Below are 12,373 nucleotides of genomic sequence, written 5' to 3' on the forward strand. Positions count from 1 at the left end.
CTAAGCAGCAGCCCTAGCAGGCCAACCCCACGAGGATGAGCCTAACCCTCTGCACCCACAAGCCCGATCAGCCTTTCCTGCCGTCAGCTGCTCCCGTCAGGTGGTGTATTGCCACAGCACAAACGCAACTTCAACTCCAGGTCAGACCTGCAGTCACTGGACACAGAGAACTGCCCTCACAGGGCAGGTTCAAAGTGCAGACAATGGCCTTGGTTTTGTGATTTGTATTGTGGGGAAGAGTGTCTAGTAGCCCAGGCTGGCCTCAAACCTGCTAAATAGTCAAGCAACACCTTGAACTTCTGATCCTCCTGGCTCCAGTCTGAGTGCTGCTCCTGAGTATGTGCCACCATGCACAGCTGGGACTGAACCCACAGCTTCTTCATGCTATGTAGCCCAGGCTAGCCTTAAAGTCACTATGTAGCTAAGGCAGCCTTAGCCTACTGAATGCTGGGATTCTAACTGATACCTATGTACCAACACACAAGCCCATCCAGTGAGGGCCAGGTCCCGGTGCAAGCCTTATGTGAGGATGAGGGGACAATATGAACGTGTGCAGCTGCTGGGCCAGCAAGTGTGCTTGTGCTGGGAAGGGAATGAATAAATGCACCTGGGGGGTCAGGAACCAGCCTCCTCCCGCAGTTCGGAAGGGGTCCCTGCACACTGGAACTTTAATCTGCCCCAGGCAGTCCTAAGGAAGCCATTCAAACATAAATCAGGCAAAAGGCAGGAAGCGAGCTGAATGGGGGCCGTTCAGGGGATAGTTTAATCAACAGCCACACAACACAGCTGAGGCCACACAGCCCATGACCACACCCGTGCAGGTGCACAGTCAGCAGCCGCCGCCACTCAAGCCTGGCTCTCCAAACACGCACACAAATGGCGAGAATGACAGACTAACGAGGAGACCCTCTATCCTCTCCTGCTGCTGTCCTCAGACAAGAAGGACGGTGCTGGAAGTCACCATAGTGTTCTGGGGCAGAGAGCCAAGCATGCCACATGGAAAGTGGCTGGAGGCTTCAACACACTGGCAGGTAGACCCAGCCACCAGCAGCAGGAGCCTAAGTGTGACAGTGAGGAGTGCATGGGGTTGGGGACAAAGGCACAGAGGCTGGAGAGAACCTGGCATGTTCCCAAACTGCATGGTGGAGTGGGGTGGGGCGGGACTAGTGCATGTTTAGCAAGGGAACAGTGCCACATGGCAGGACATAGTAGCACAGCACCCAGAAAGCTGGTGGGCCTGAGGTGGCTACAGTGAGGTGCACCCTGGCTCTCGGTCAAAAGAGAGGCTCAGAGAGAGAATGAAGAACCTGCAAGAAGCCCGCAGGCTCCTGAGAAGGGAGAGCCTTCCACGTTCATGCAACAGGGAGACAGAGGGACAGGAACTCCTTCTTGGACTGGCCAAGGACAGGAAGCTCTGGAGGACTCTAGGTGGTACAGCTTCTCACCGGCCGCTGCCCCCACCCCCACCGCCGCCCTGGCCCCCGGCGTCCGGTGCTCCAGACATCATGAGGAACAGCACAACTGGAATGATGTACATCCACTGCAGGTGGGACAGGTGGACAAAGAGACAGAGAGGAAGGGATGTAAGTGCTGAGGCTGGTCCAAGATGGGGGCCGTGGAAGGGAGGGGCTGGGTCCCCTAGTCACTACAGGCAGGGCCAGGGCAGGGGTAGGAGCAGGAGGGTGTGGGCAGAGGGCAAGGCGGGCAAGGGTCTGGGTCCTCACTTAGGCCTCCGTTGGCGCTGGCGCAGGCCCTGGGGCAGCAGGACGCAGGGCTGTGAGCAACACGGCCCCCCCCCAGGATGAGGTGCCACTGAGGGAGGGAGGGAGGGAGGCAGGTCAGCAGCCTGGCTGTGAGAAGGGCCAGCCCTGAAGTAAGTGCAGAGACACAGGGCTGAGGTTTGCCAGGACTTGGCTCCTGACATGGGAGCTTTTGAGGCCCCTATGGGAAAGGGGCTTGGCTCGGGTCGCTGGCCTCGCACCTCCCACCTCTCCTTGATCCATGCTGGCCTTGCTGGCTCCCTACCTTGTTGGGCCTGGCACAAGTCTCCAACCGCAAGGGATGGAAGACTTGGTACAGCTGGCCTCCTCAGGAGGGTCCGCCCTTCACACTCCAGCCCCACTCCAGGGCCTGGGCATTACAGACTCCTCAGGCCAGCAGGTGCCCACCCAGGTTCCTCTGCAGCCCCTCCTGTGCCTCTTACACTTACTCCAGGGCCACCTGCCTTCTGGCCCTGCCTCACATGGGTCCAACCTATTCAAGCTCCCTCACTTCCCTGCACACAGGGCTGCCCCTTCCCTCGTGGCCCTGCACGCATGCCCACAGCTTGTCTGTCCACGCCCAGCTACCTTCCACACCGCTCTGCTCCCAACAGGCTTGGGGTGCCTTTGCCTGCAAATCCCCAGCCCAGCCCAGGCTATGAGGCTTCAAGAGCCACTCAGGCCTTGACAACTCAGATGGGGTGCACAGCCCTCAGCCTCCCACCAGAGGAACACATACACATCATCTGCTGGGGGTAGGGAGGTGGAAGGAGCTGCACTCACGTATTTGGCAAAGAAGGACTTCTGCTCCTGAGGGTTCTTGGCCTTCTGGGCCTGCTCCATCTCCAGGCGCTCAATGAAGGCCGCGGTCTCAGGGCTAAACGCAGGCGGGAAGGGGCAAGGTAAGGGCTAGAGCCCCAGTACCAGGGTGCTTGGGGCAGCCAGTGGCCCTGGTCCCCCTCCAGCACTCACCCTGGTGCAGTGCCTGGAGGCCGCAACTGCACAGATGTATTGAACAGCTCCAGGTCCTCATCTTCCACCTCAGAGCCCCGGCAGCCCCCAGGGAAAGCAACCACTGACAGTCCTACCACGTTGCCAGCCACGTCCACGTGCAAGGTCAGCTGGTCTGAGAGGTGAGACTCCACCAGGGAGCACTGCGGAAGATGGGGAGGGTGGGAATGGTCAGGGAGAGCTGCCCAGCTCCACTGCACTGCCCCACAGATGCACAGGCATCCTCCAAAGCCCCCACCCCCATGCCCAGGTCCTTCGGACCAACACCAACTGCAGGAGTTCAAGCTGAACAGCTCCTCAGGGTCCCACAGGCAGGAAGGAGATGCAGGCAGTTCTCATCAGTGACTTACCGCTGGGACAAAGGAAGACACATAGCCGCCAGCTTCTGAACCATCAAGTACCCCAGGCCGCCTGGGGACCCGGACCCTGTAGAGGCCATTGACGGCAGCCACATCCTGCAGGGTACACAGACACCCATGAAAGGACAGTGTCAGCCCAGCAGGCTGGTCAAGAGGACGCTTCCCCAGCCTTGCTCTCATAGCATGTCACATGCCCTGGCTGACAAGTCTGCTCAGAATCTTCCTCCTGGCTACCAAGTGAGGCTCAAACAGCTGGGGCTTCCCACACACCCATACTCCCCGGTGGAGAAGTCACCCAAGACATCATTGCCACATCAGCTAAAGTGAGCATCCAAGCACTCTTTTTTTTTTTTAAAAAAAAAATATTTATTTATTTATTTATTTATTTATTATGTATACAATATTCTGTGTGTATGCCTGCAGGTCCCATTACAGATGGTTGTGAGCCACCATGTGGTTGCTGGGAATTGAACTCAGGACCTTTGGAAGAGCAGGCAATGCTCTTAACCTCTGAGCCATCTCTCCAGCCCCCCAAGCACTCTTAAGACGGGATCCAGGCACACATGATTCTCCACCCGTACACACCTAAACCCAGGTACCACAAATGGTGGCCTGTGGGAGTGGCTAGGACAGAGAATCACATGGAGACCAGGCAGGAAGGCAACAGCAGGCCTCTCGCTGCCTTCCTGCACACAGAAGGCACTGAGGCACACGGCCACTACAACAAAGCAAGTTCCCCTGCCCCCCTCACGCTGGGCAAATACAACTTGTCAGCTTTCAGTGGGAGCAAGGACAGAGCCCAGCCCAGACAAGGCTGAAGCTTGAAAGAAGCCTCTTGTCTGAGCTCTTTCTTGGGACGGTAAGAAGGTACCCCATAGGGAGAGGTGGCTGAGTTAGGCATGGGGCCCCAACCTCACCCGGAGCCGGCCCCGCTCCTCCTCACTGAGTTGCCGTTGTGTTGCCGACAAGGTACCATCCTGCTGGTTCCAGAGCAATGAGCCACGCTTCTGGAAGTTGGCTCCATCACCTGTGGGGAACTGGGCTCAGTACCAATCCCCTCAAGTGTGACCTGCCCCACCTCAGTGACGGTAGCTTCCTCCCCCACTTGTCTGCTGTCAGGTACTGCATTGCTCCACAGGGCAGCCCAGCCTGCGGCTCCCATGGCCTGCACTGCCTTCTAAGGACTCTGGGCTGGTTACAACAACTCTCTGGGTCAACCAGGGCCTGACTCCATTAAGGAGCTATGGGCACAGCAAAGAGCAAGCTCTGAGCCAACTGGTCACAGACCCTTTAGTCAGGCAGATATTGAGGCTGGCCCAGTTCTGCCTTCCCAGAAAGAGGGGACCCTGTGGTGCTGCCCCAGACCTGTTTCCTTTGCTGTAAAATGGGTCAATGCTCAGACCTTCTGCCTCACAAGACTAGGAGCAAAGGCAGGACACAAGCCAAGGTTAGAGAAGTCTGCCCTGACATTCCTCCTTCAGTTGACTGGGTCTGGGGTTGTTCCTACAGGTCCGGGGCAAGAAAGAAATCATATATATTACACACACAGACTCATATATATACTGTGTGTGCATATGTATGTATGCATGCATACATACACCCAGATGCGTACATGTGATGTTAACTTGTATTTAATTTCTGCAAAAGACAATTTTATTAGCACAAAGCAACAGTACATTTTATAGAGGGCGATGCTGTCAAGATCTGACAGCTGGATACACAAGCACGAGTAGTCAGAGGCCCTGACGGCTAGTTTCAATCGTAACCTGACACAATCTAGAACCACAGGGAAGAGTCTCATTGAGGGACTGTCTAGGTCAGGCTGGGTCGTGGGTGTCATCTGTGCGCAGATGTCTTGATCGCATTCACTGAAGCAGGAAGGCCCACCCACTGCAGGCAAGACCAGTCCCTAGGTTTTTATCGTGAATCGTGGTAAGTGTAGAGAGGGAGCTGAGCACAAGTGAGCATGTGTGCATTCACTCTCTCTGCTCTGGACTGTGGGTGTGACGTGACCAGCTGTCTAAAGTCCCTGGTTTGACTTCCCTACTAGGAAGGGCTGGAACTGTAACAGTGAGAGAAAATAAAATTTTAATGTGGAAGGCGGAAAAAAGACGCACATGCGCTATGGAGTTTGTGACCCTGGGAAGAGACCAGAGACTCAATCCAATTATAATTAAAAGGGTTATTGATTAGCAGCTAGGAGGACGATAGCCTTAAAGCTGAATCTCAGGCATGTCATGAAGAAGGAGTATGGGGAACAGTTTTTAACAACGAAAACCACAAGAAGACCTTCAATATCTATGCAAGCAAGTCAATACGGGCCTGTTCTGCCACGTGGTAAAGGCAACCCAAAACAACCTTTGAGTCTCTGTGTAAGCAAGTACAGAAGCCAAAAAACAATTAGCCATATAACAAGAAGATGGTCAGAGCTATACATTTTTGGGTGGGGGCCACTGAGTCAGGCTGAGAACTTACCTTCCAGGTGCTGTAGTCGGGGACAGTCAGTGGGTATCAAGATAGATGCCTGGCTTAAAACGCAGTTTCCTTAGCCATCACACAGACATTTATGCACATGTATACATACACATGTGGCTACACCCATGTATACACATGTGCATGCACATGTATCTATGCATGAGTGTGGTGTACATGTGTGTGTAATTTCCATTAATAGAAATGTAACCCAGGCCCTTGACATGCCGGGCAAGCACGCAATCCTTGAACCCTTGAAGCCAGGTATGGCCATCTAAAAGTAGCTTCTCTCCACCCTCTCTCCAACAGACAGGCTATGTCTAAGGTTCAAACACACTGAACTCACCAATCTCAAATGAATGCTCCAGCAACAACCCCACGGTACCACAGCTCTCGCCTTCACGACCATCAGCCCCAGCCTGGAGGAGAGACAGGAGCCCCAGTTAAAGACCACTCAGATCCTGGGCAGGGCGGAACCAACTGGCCCCAGGACAGAATGGCAGATTGAAGGCCATGTTCACGTCCAATTACAGGTGCTTTCCCCAGAACTGTCCTGATCATGAATATTCTGGGATTTTCACAGCTCAAAAGAAAACCCTATAAACATGTTTAAATATTACTCTCGTGTTCAAGACCCAGGCCGTTATCCTGTTTGTTTGGCTAGGGGTTTTTGTGTTTTGAGACAGGCTCGCTGCATTGCCCAAGCTAGTCTCTAACTCATTCCTTCTGCCTCCAGGGCCTGGTGCTGGTATTACTCTCCAGGGCACGGTCGAGCTTTTCCTTCCTGAGCTCAGGCACTGGCTTCCTTTGCAGAGATGTTAATACCCTGAGCATGCACTGTCAAGAATTCCACCCCCTCTTCAGTACATCCTTGATCCTACACTTTTTTTTTTCCATGTTCTGGAACAGTCTCACTAAATCACTCCCAGGCTGGTCAAGACGCAAGACGATCCTCCTGCCTCAGTCTGCTGAGTGCTGGAGTTATAGATAAATTGTCACCACCAGCAGCTTCATTGTTTGGTTTGGTTTTGAATTTTGTGTATGGGTGTTTGCTACATGTACATCTGTGCCAGAAGAGGGTGTTTGATCCTCGGGAACTAGAGTTATAGACAGTTGTGAGCCGCCAGGTGGGTGCTAGGAATCGAACCTTGGTACTCTGGAAGAGCAGCCAGCACCGTTTTGTTTTGGGGGGTTTTTCTTGTTTTTGTTTGTTTGAGAAAGGGTCTTAGGAAGCCCAGGCTGACCTTGAACTCCTAGAATGTCAGGACTGCATCCCTACGCCATCCAAAGCCTTTTATGTCTTAACTTCAAGCTTCTCCTACTCAGGCATCTACAGCACTCAATGGCTCCTGTAGGACCTGGCTTCTTCGCGCATACTCAGAAATACGACTCCATCCCTAGCGCTCAGGCACTAGCGCTATATCTGATATTTTTATGTATATTTTATATATTTACTGAGTCAGGGTCTCACTATGTAGCCCTGCCTGACCTCGAACTCACCTGTCTCTGCCTCCCGAATACTGTAATTGAAAGCGTGCACCATCACACCCACTTTTTTGTATTTTTGTGACAATGTCATACAGCCCAAGCTGGCCTCAAACTCCATCCTTCATCCTCCAGTCTCAGCCTCCTGAGCACTGGGATGAAAGGTGTGAATAACCAGGTCAAGCCAACTTCTTAGTCAGCTTCGGTTACAGACCGCATCCTCTCATGAATATTCACGATGCGAGTCCATCAAGAGCCTGTAGGAGGCCGCCCCGTCCCGGACCGCCAGCACTCACCCCGCGCGCGGCGGACCCGACCCGACAGCCGCTGCCTCGGGCCCTACTTGGAGCCGCGGCGGCTATCAGCAAGAGCACGAGCAGCCGGGCAGCCCCAGCACCCGCGGCCACCATAACGAAGATCTGAGAGGAGCCGAGCGCCGTAAAGCACGCTGGGAACCTGAGTGCATCCTGAGGCTCATGCGCCTGCGCCGCGTGCAGCCCTTGCGCACTAGCACTCGTGTGTCGTCCCCCCCCCCCCTCCCCCCCCCCCCCCCCCCCCCCCCCCCCCCCCCCCGCCTCCTCTTAAGAGAGGACATTTCTTCATCCGGGTCTCTAGAGCTCACCCTCCCAGCTCCACTTCCTAGGAGAGGCCGCGTTCGTGACGCCACCGAACGCTCGGTGCCCATTGTGATTGCATAGGCGCGAGACCCCGCCTCTTACCTTTCTGGCCTTGACTCCACCCCGCGTCCCCACCCAGGGCCGGGGCGTGGCGATGAAGGGCGGGCGCAATTCTAAGCCGGCCCCCGGCGGACCTGGTGAGGCCGGGTCAGATGGATGGCAGGGGAGGGGAGGAGCCGGGCCCGGAGGGTTTGGCCCTGGTGAGGGAGTCCGGGAAGCATGGGGCCCGCAATGCGGAGGCCGCTGCCTCGCGTGCGCCCCCTGCCGGGGGACTCGTACCTGTCCTTCTGGGGTGGATGCCAGCCCTTCACCCCAGCAGACCGCCCCCTGGTTCCAGCTTACGCCCCGTGCCGCCCTGGGCGCCTCCAGCGCCACCTCCTGAGCGGCGAGTTCGACCAGCTGCGCGACTTCCCCATCTTTGAGAGCAACTTCGTGCAGGTGTGGAGCCCCGGACTTCCGCCCCTTTGTTTACGGAGCCCCTGCTCTGCGAACTGTGGCTGCCCCTCTTGATCCTTCGCCTTGTCGATCTCCCAAGTGTTCTACATAACCCCTGAACCCTCTCACCTCATATCGCCAAGCCTTTGTCTCAGTTTCATTGACTGCTCATACACGTGGTTCTTATCCTTTAGTCCTAAAATATCTGGTCCACACCCTTCGTTCTTCTCTTGTGGTGCTGTGGATGGTACCCAGGGCCTTGCTCACGTTAGGCAGGAGCTCTACCGCTTTGCTACACTCACAGCCCCGCACTAGGGGATTCTAGGCAGGTGCTATATACTGAGCCACATTCCCAGCCCCTGACCTGCTTTCAACTCCCCTAGTTCTTGACCCTGTCAAGATTCCCAGCACCCCACAGATCCCTGATCAGTTCTGTTCTCCATCTATCCATCCTGCCTCTAACCTTTGGCCCCAGGTGACCCGGTTTGGAGAAGTCGCCAACAAGGTCACCATGGGGGTGGCAGCCTCTAGTCCAGCCCTGGAGTTGCCAGACCTGCTGCTGCTGGCTGGCCCTGACAAGGAGAATGGACACCTACAGCTCCTCGGGTGACTGCCCTTCCTGGTCCCAGCCTCCTCCCACCTTACAGCCACCATTCTGCTATCCAGGTTTGGGGGACCAAGAACACCAATACGTGCCAGGCCTATCTACTCAGAAAGTTCACAAAGGTCGGAAGTTAGGCGAGATGAGGGAAGACAGTCCTCAGTGACACGACAGGGTCAGGATGGTGTCAGTTTATTACAGTGCTTTCAGCTTTCCAGGTGCTCCTCAGTCCCCGAGAGATAAAGTCAGGATCAGAGCCCAGGCCTATGGCCCAGAGTCCCACAGAGCAGGCCAGGAGCTGGGACTAGAACCTGAGGCCCCTCACAATCGTGGTCTCAAAGTACAGCGTTCAAGTCCACTGTTACGCTCTGCTCCTCACTGAAAACTTCACATGCGGAAATCAAGTACCACCAAGTACAAACTGCACACTCAGAACATCCCTTTTCCCAGCCTAGGCCCTGCCCTGCTGAGCCACAAACATTTCCATGCTTGGAGTACATGTGCATGCTCTGGTATTCTTGTGGGACCTGCATCCTCTCCCATCATATCTCAGTTTGTGAAAGACAGCGAGGAAACAGAAAAAGGCCATGCCTAATGGTACAAGCCTGACTTCCCAGCTACTTGGGAGGTTGAGGCACAAGTTCAAGGCCAGCTTGAGATATAAGAGTGGCTTCTAGGCCAGCCTGGATAACTTAGTGAGACCTATGTCTCAAGATTAAAAGTAAAAAGGGATCACTAGGGGGTGACTCAGTCAGTAAAGTATTTTCAAGACAAGCATGAGGATCCGAGTTCAAATCCCCAACGGCCATGTAAAGAGCCTGGCACCAGCTGGGCATAGTGGCACACACGTTTAATCCCAGCACACAGGAGGCAGAGGCAGGTGAGTCTCTGAGTTTAAGGCCAACCTAGTCTACAAGTTCCAGTCAGCCAGGGCCATATGAGACCTTCTCTCAAAAAAAGGCGGGGGGGGGGGGGATGTGCCTGAATTCACCCAATTATCTCTTTACCTGGTGGAGAATATTACTCAAAGCAGTTTTCTGCCCTGGTAAACTGCACTGTTTCCAACAACAATGTTTGAATATTAAATGCAAGCTTGGGGTCACCTGCTTACAGCCAACAAAGTGTGAGAGACTGTCGGTAATCCCAGCCCTCAGGAGGTGGAGGCAGGAGGAACAAATGTTCAGGGCCAGGATGGATAGTACAGCCAGTTCCACACCAACCTGGGCTACTGATAGCTTCCACGTCAACAAAACAAAACAAACCCTGTTGGCTATTAGCCCCACCTCTACTCCAGGCTACTCCTGGAGCCAGGCTGAGCTGACTGGACTGCTCCAACTTGTCCCTGTGGCTGGGTTTTTCATGAACAAGTCAGCCAGCCCAGAGCTTGGGGTCAGACCTGTTGTGTCCTCTGTGCTGCACCTCAGTCTCCTCATCTGGAAGGTGGGGAGGGGGGCAGTGCGCATCATCAACTGCTGTGACATTGAGGGGATACCCACTGTCCACTGAAGGCGGGCTTTGTCCCATGACTTGGGGTCACCATGTAACAGGAGACATGTGTTATGTATATCTGTGTGCATAGAAAGGAGGAGGTTGGACACATCAGGTCCTAGAGCGGGTGTGGTGGCCCACCGCTAGCTCACAACCTTATTTCCACCCACCGCTGCGTGGCCCGGGCCACATTACTCAGTCTCTTGGGACGGTATCTTCCTTTTCTTTGGACCTTAAATCTAGCTGAAAACCTGAGCAATTTGTTTATTCAAATACTCGACAAGCATTCTTTCAGCGGTTCACCATATTAGGAAAAACAGGACTGGGCAAAATCAGGTCAGAGTTCAGAATCCAAGGAGCTCACGTTGTAGGCACCGGGGAAGAAACAGCATAGAGAACATGGGGTGATGGAAACTATACTCCAAACGGGCTTCTGGTCCCCAGGGAGGACCCAGCCTTGACTTTGGTTGGGCCAAACTAAGATGCTAAACATGGCCCTCTGGTGGCCTGATGGGACTCAGGTGAAGGTGCAGCTGCGAGGATTTAGCAGTAGGATAGGACCAGGATGCGAGAGAGAGGGCCACCTTAGGCATTCCAGGGCCATCCAGAAGTGGGAGTCCCCGAAGGATCGCTACAGGGCACAAGGAGGTGCAAGAGGCCGCAACTGAGCCGCCCCTCCCCCGTCAGGCTGTTCCCCTTGCAATTCGTGCAGCTGTTTGTGCACGACGAGAGCCGCCAGCAGCTCAAGGTCAAGTTCCGCACGGGTCGTGCCTTCTACCTGCAGCTGCGGGCACCGGCAGAGACCCGCGACCGCGAGTTCGGCCGCTGGGTGCGTCTGCTCTACCGTCTGCGCTTCCACTCGCCCGCCTGCGCAGTGCCCTTCACGCATGAGGACACCGCGCCTGAGGAGGACGAGGAGGAGGAGGAAGAGGAGGAGGAGGAGGGCGAGGAGGGACAGCGGCCCCCGGAGGTGAGAGTGGGGCCGCGAGCCCAGGGATGTTGGGCCAGGAAGGATGGAAAGGGACCAGGTAGGCCTGCTGGGGCCTGGACCCTTGGGTTGGAGGGAGAAAGGCTGGGAGGAGGGCTGAGGCCTGGACTCTTGGGTCTGAGGGCCTGGACCCTTGGGTTGGAGGGAGAAAGGCTGGGAGGAGGGCTGAGGCCTGGACTCTTGGGTCTGAGGGAGAACAACTAGGCCTGGATCCCTGGGCCTGAAGAAAGGTCTTCCTGCTTCTTAGGGGTTCTAAGGAGAAGGCGACAGGGTCTGGCAGCAGAGTGGGAACTGTGTGGCTGGTATTCCTAGCCCAACTGCCTGTAGGCTCCTAAGAAAGAGCACACAGTCCTCCCCCAGCCTCCTCTTGACACCAAGTGGGGTCTAGGGAGGGAGGCCTACTCATTGAAGGGGTGGGCTCAGCCCGGCCACACAAGCCCAGTTCCCTGAAAGGGGAACAGGAGAGGCCAGTTCTGGAAGGTGAGTCCTCTTCCCGAGACATCCACAGACCTGCCTATCCCAACCTCAGACCCCCGTGCTGGTCCAGCTCTTAGATAAACGCTCCTCTCCTTAGCTCCAAGCCATAGAGGCAAGACTGGACCCGCAGGTCTCAGAACTCTGGGGACTCTGATTCACACCAGATCGCCAAAGAACCGGAGATGAAGCCAGCTCAGCTCAGAGCCAGACAGATGAAATTTTAAAGTTAATAAATGTCAGGCTCTTAAGAACGAACAACTAGGTCCTGGCTCTTTAATGCCACAATCACCAAGGCAACAGTCTGCCTCTAGGTCTTCCTCTATAGCATGCTGTGTGCACGTTGTGCCCTTGGTGGCCTGGTACCCACTTCCCCCAAGGCTTTTTCAATTGCCTTCTTTTCCCTCTGGTGGAGATGAAATCCAGAGCCTCCCACATTCTAAGGAAGCACTCCACCAGTGAACCAGCCCCAATTCCTCACTGGAGGGTTCTATGTAGGGGCTCTACTGCTGAGCCCTACCCCAAGTCCTCTTTTCTCTTTATTTTTATTTGTCCAGGATGACTCTGGCCTTCCAGATAGCTAAGATGGCAGGTGTTCCCAAGCCTGTCTTGATCAGCTTGAA

The 12,373-nt window shown here is 55.1% G+C and overlaps 2 protein-coding genes across 4 annotated transcripts; one reads left to right on the forward strand and one right to left on the reverse strand.

Moving 5' to 3' along the window:
* Nucleotides 1-736: 736 nt before the first annotated feature.
* On the reverse strand, nucleotides 737-7,592 carry Emc10 (ER membrane protein complex subunit 10). 2 transcript variants are annotated; one of them, XM_038313684.2, is made up of 8 exons: nucleotides 7,384-7,592; nucleotides 5,949-6,021; nucleotides 4,048-4,157; nucleotides 3,122-3,226; nucleotides 2,733-2,914; nucleotides 2,544-2,637; nucleotides 1,725-1,812; nucleotides 737-1,540 (listed from the first exon to the last, which is right to left on the reverse strand). In XM_038313684.2, the coding sequence occupies exons 1-8, from the start codon at nucleotides 7,495-7,497 to the stop codon at nucleotides 1,425-1,427; spliced, it is 882 nt and encodes a 293-aa protein (XP_038169612.1). In that variant the 5' UTR covers nucleotides 7,498-7,592; the 3' UTR covers nucleotides 737-1,424. The 2 variants fall into 2 exon arrangements, with proteins under 2 accessions (XP_038169612.1, XP_038169613.1); XM_038313685.2 differs by lacking the exon at nucleotides 1,725-1,812 and having other exon boundaries at nucleotides 7,384-7,589.
* Nucleotides 7,593-7,858: 266 nt separating this feature from the next.
* Fam71e1 (family with sequence similarity 71 member E1) lies at nucleotides 7,859-11,907 on the forward strand. Of its 2 annotated transcripts, XM_038314282.1 has the most exons (5): nucleotides 7,859-7,901; nucleotides 8,084-8,202; nucleotides 8,675-8,805; nucleotides 10,976-11,258; nucleotides 11,851-11,907. In XM_038314282.1, the coding sequence occupies exons 1-5, from the start codon at nucleotides 7,859-7,861 to the stop codon at nucleotides 11,905-11,907; spliced, it is 633 nt and encodes a 210-aa protein (XP_038170210.1). The 2 variants fall into 2 exon arrangements, with proteins under 2 accessions (XP_038170210.1, XP_038170209.1); XM_038314281.1 differs by lacking the exon at nucleotides 7,859-7,901 and having other exon boundaries at nucleotides 7,984-8,202.
* Nucleotides 11,908-12,373: the final 466 nt, after the last annotated feature.

Source organism: Arvicola amphibius, chromosome 12, assembly GCF_903992535.2.
Source record: "Arvicola amphibius chromosome 12, mArvAmp1.2, whole genome shotgun sequence".
Lineage (NCBI taxonomy): Eukaryota > Metazoa > Chordata > Mammalia > Rodentia > Cricetidae > Arvicola > Arvicola amphibius.

What these genes read in the sequence shown, in the direction of transcription:
- Emc10 (XM_038313684.2), bottom strand. Translation starts at nt 7,497, where the DNA reads ATGGTGGCCGCGGGTGCTGGGGCTGCCCGGCTGCTCGTGCTCTTGCTG. An exon ending in AGGAGCGGGGCCGGCTCCGG is followed by an intron (nt 3,227 to 4,047) that starts GTGAGGTTGGGG and finishes TGTACCCTGCAG; the next exon opens with GATGTGGCTGCCGTCAATGG. An exon ending in CCTCCAGGCACTGCACCAGG is followed by an intron (nt 2,638 to 2,732) that starts GTGAGTGCTGGA and finishes GCCTGCGTTTAG; the next exon opens with CCCTGAGACCGCGGCCTTCA.
- Fam71e1 (XM_038314281.1), top strand. Translation starts at nt 7,984, where the DNA reads ATGGGGCCCGCAATGCGGAGGCCGCTGCCTCGCGTGCGCCCCCTGCCG. An exon ending in TTGAGAGCAACTTCGTGCAG is followed by an intron (nt 8,203 to 8,674) that starts GTGTGGAGCCCC and finishes CTTTGGCCCCAG; the next exon opens with GTGACCCGGTTTGGAGAAGT. An exon ending in AGGGACAGCGGCCCCCGGAG is followed by an intron (nt 11,259 to 11,850) that starts GTGAGAGTGGGG and finishes TCCTCTCCTTAG; the next exon opens with CTCCAAGCCATAGAGGCAAG.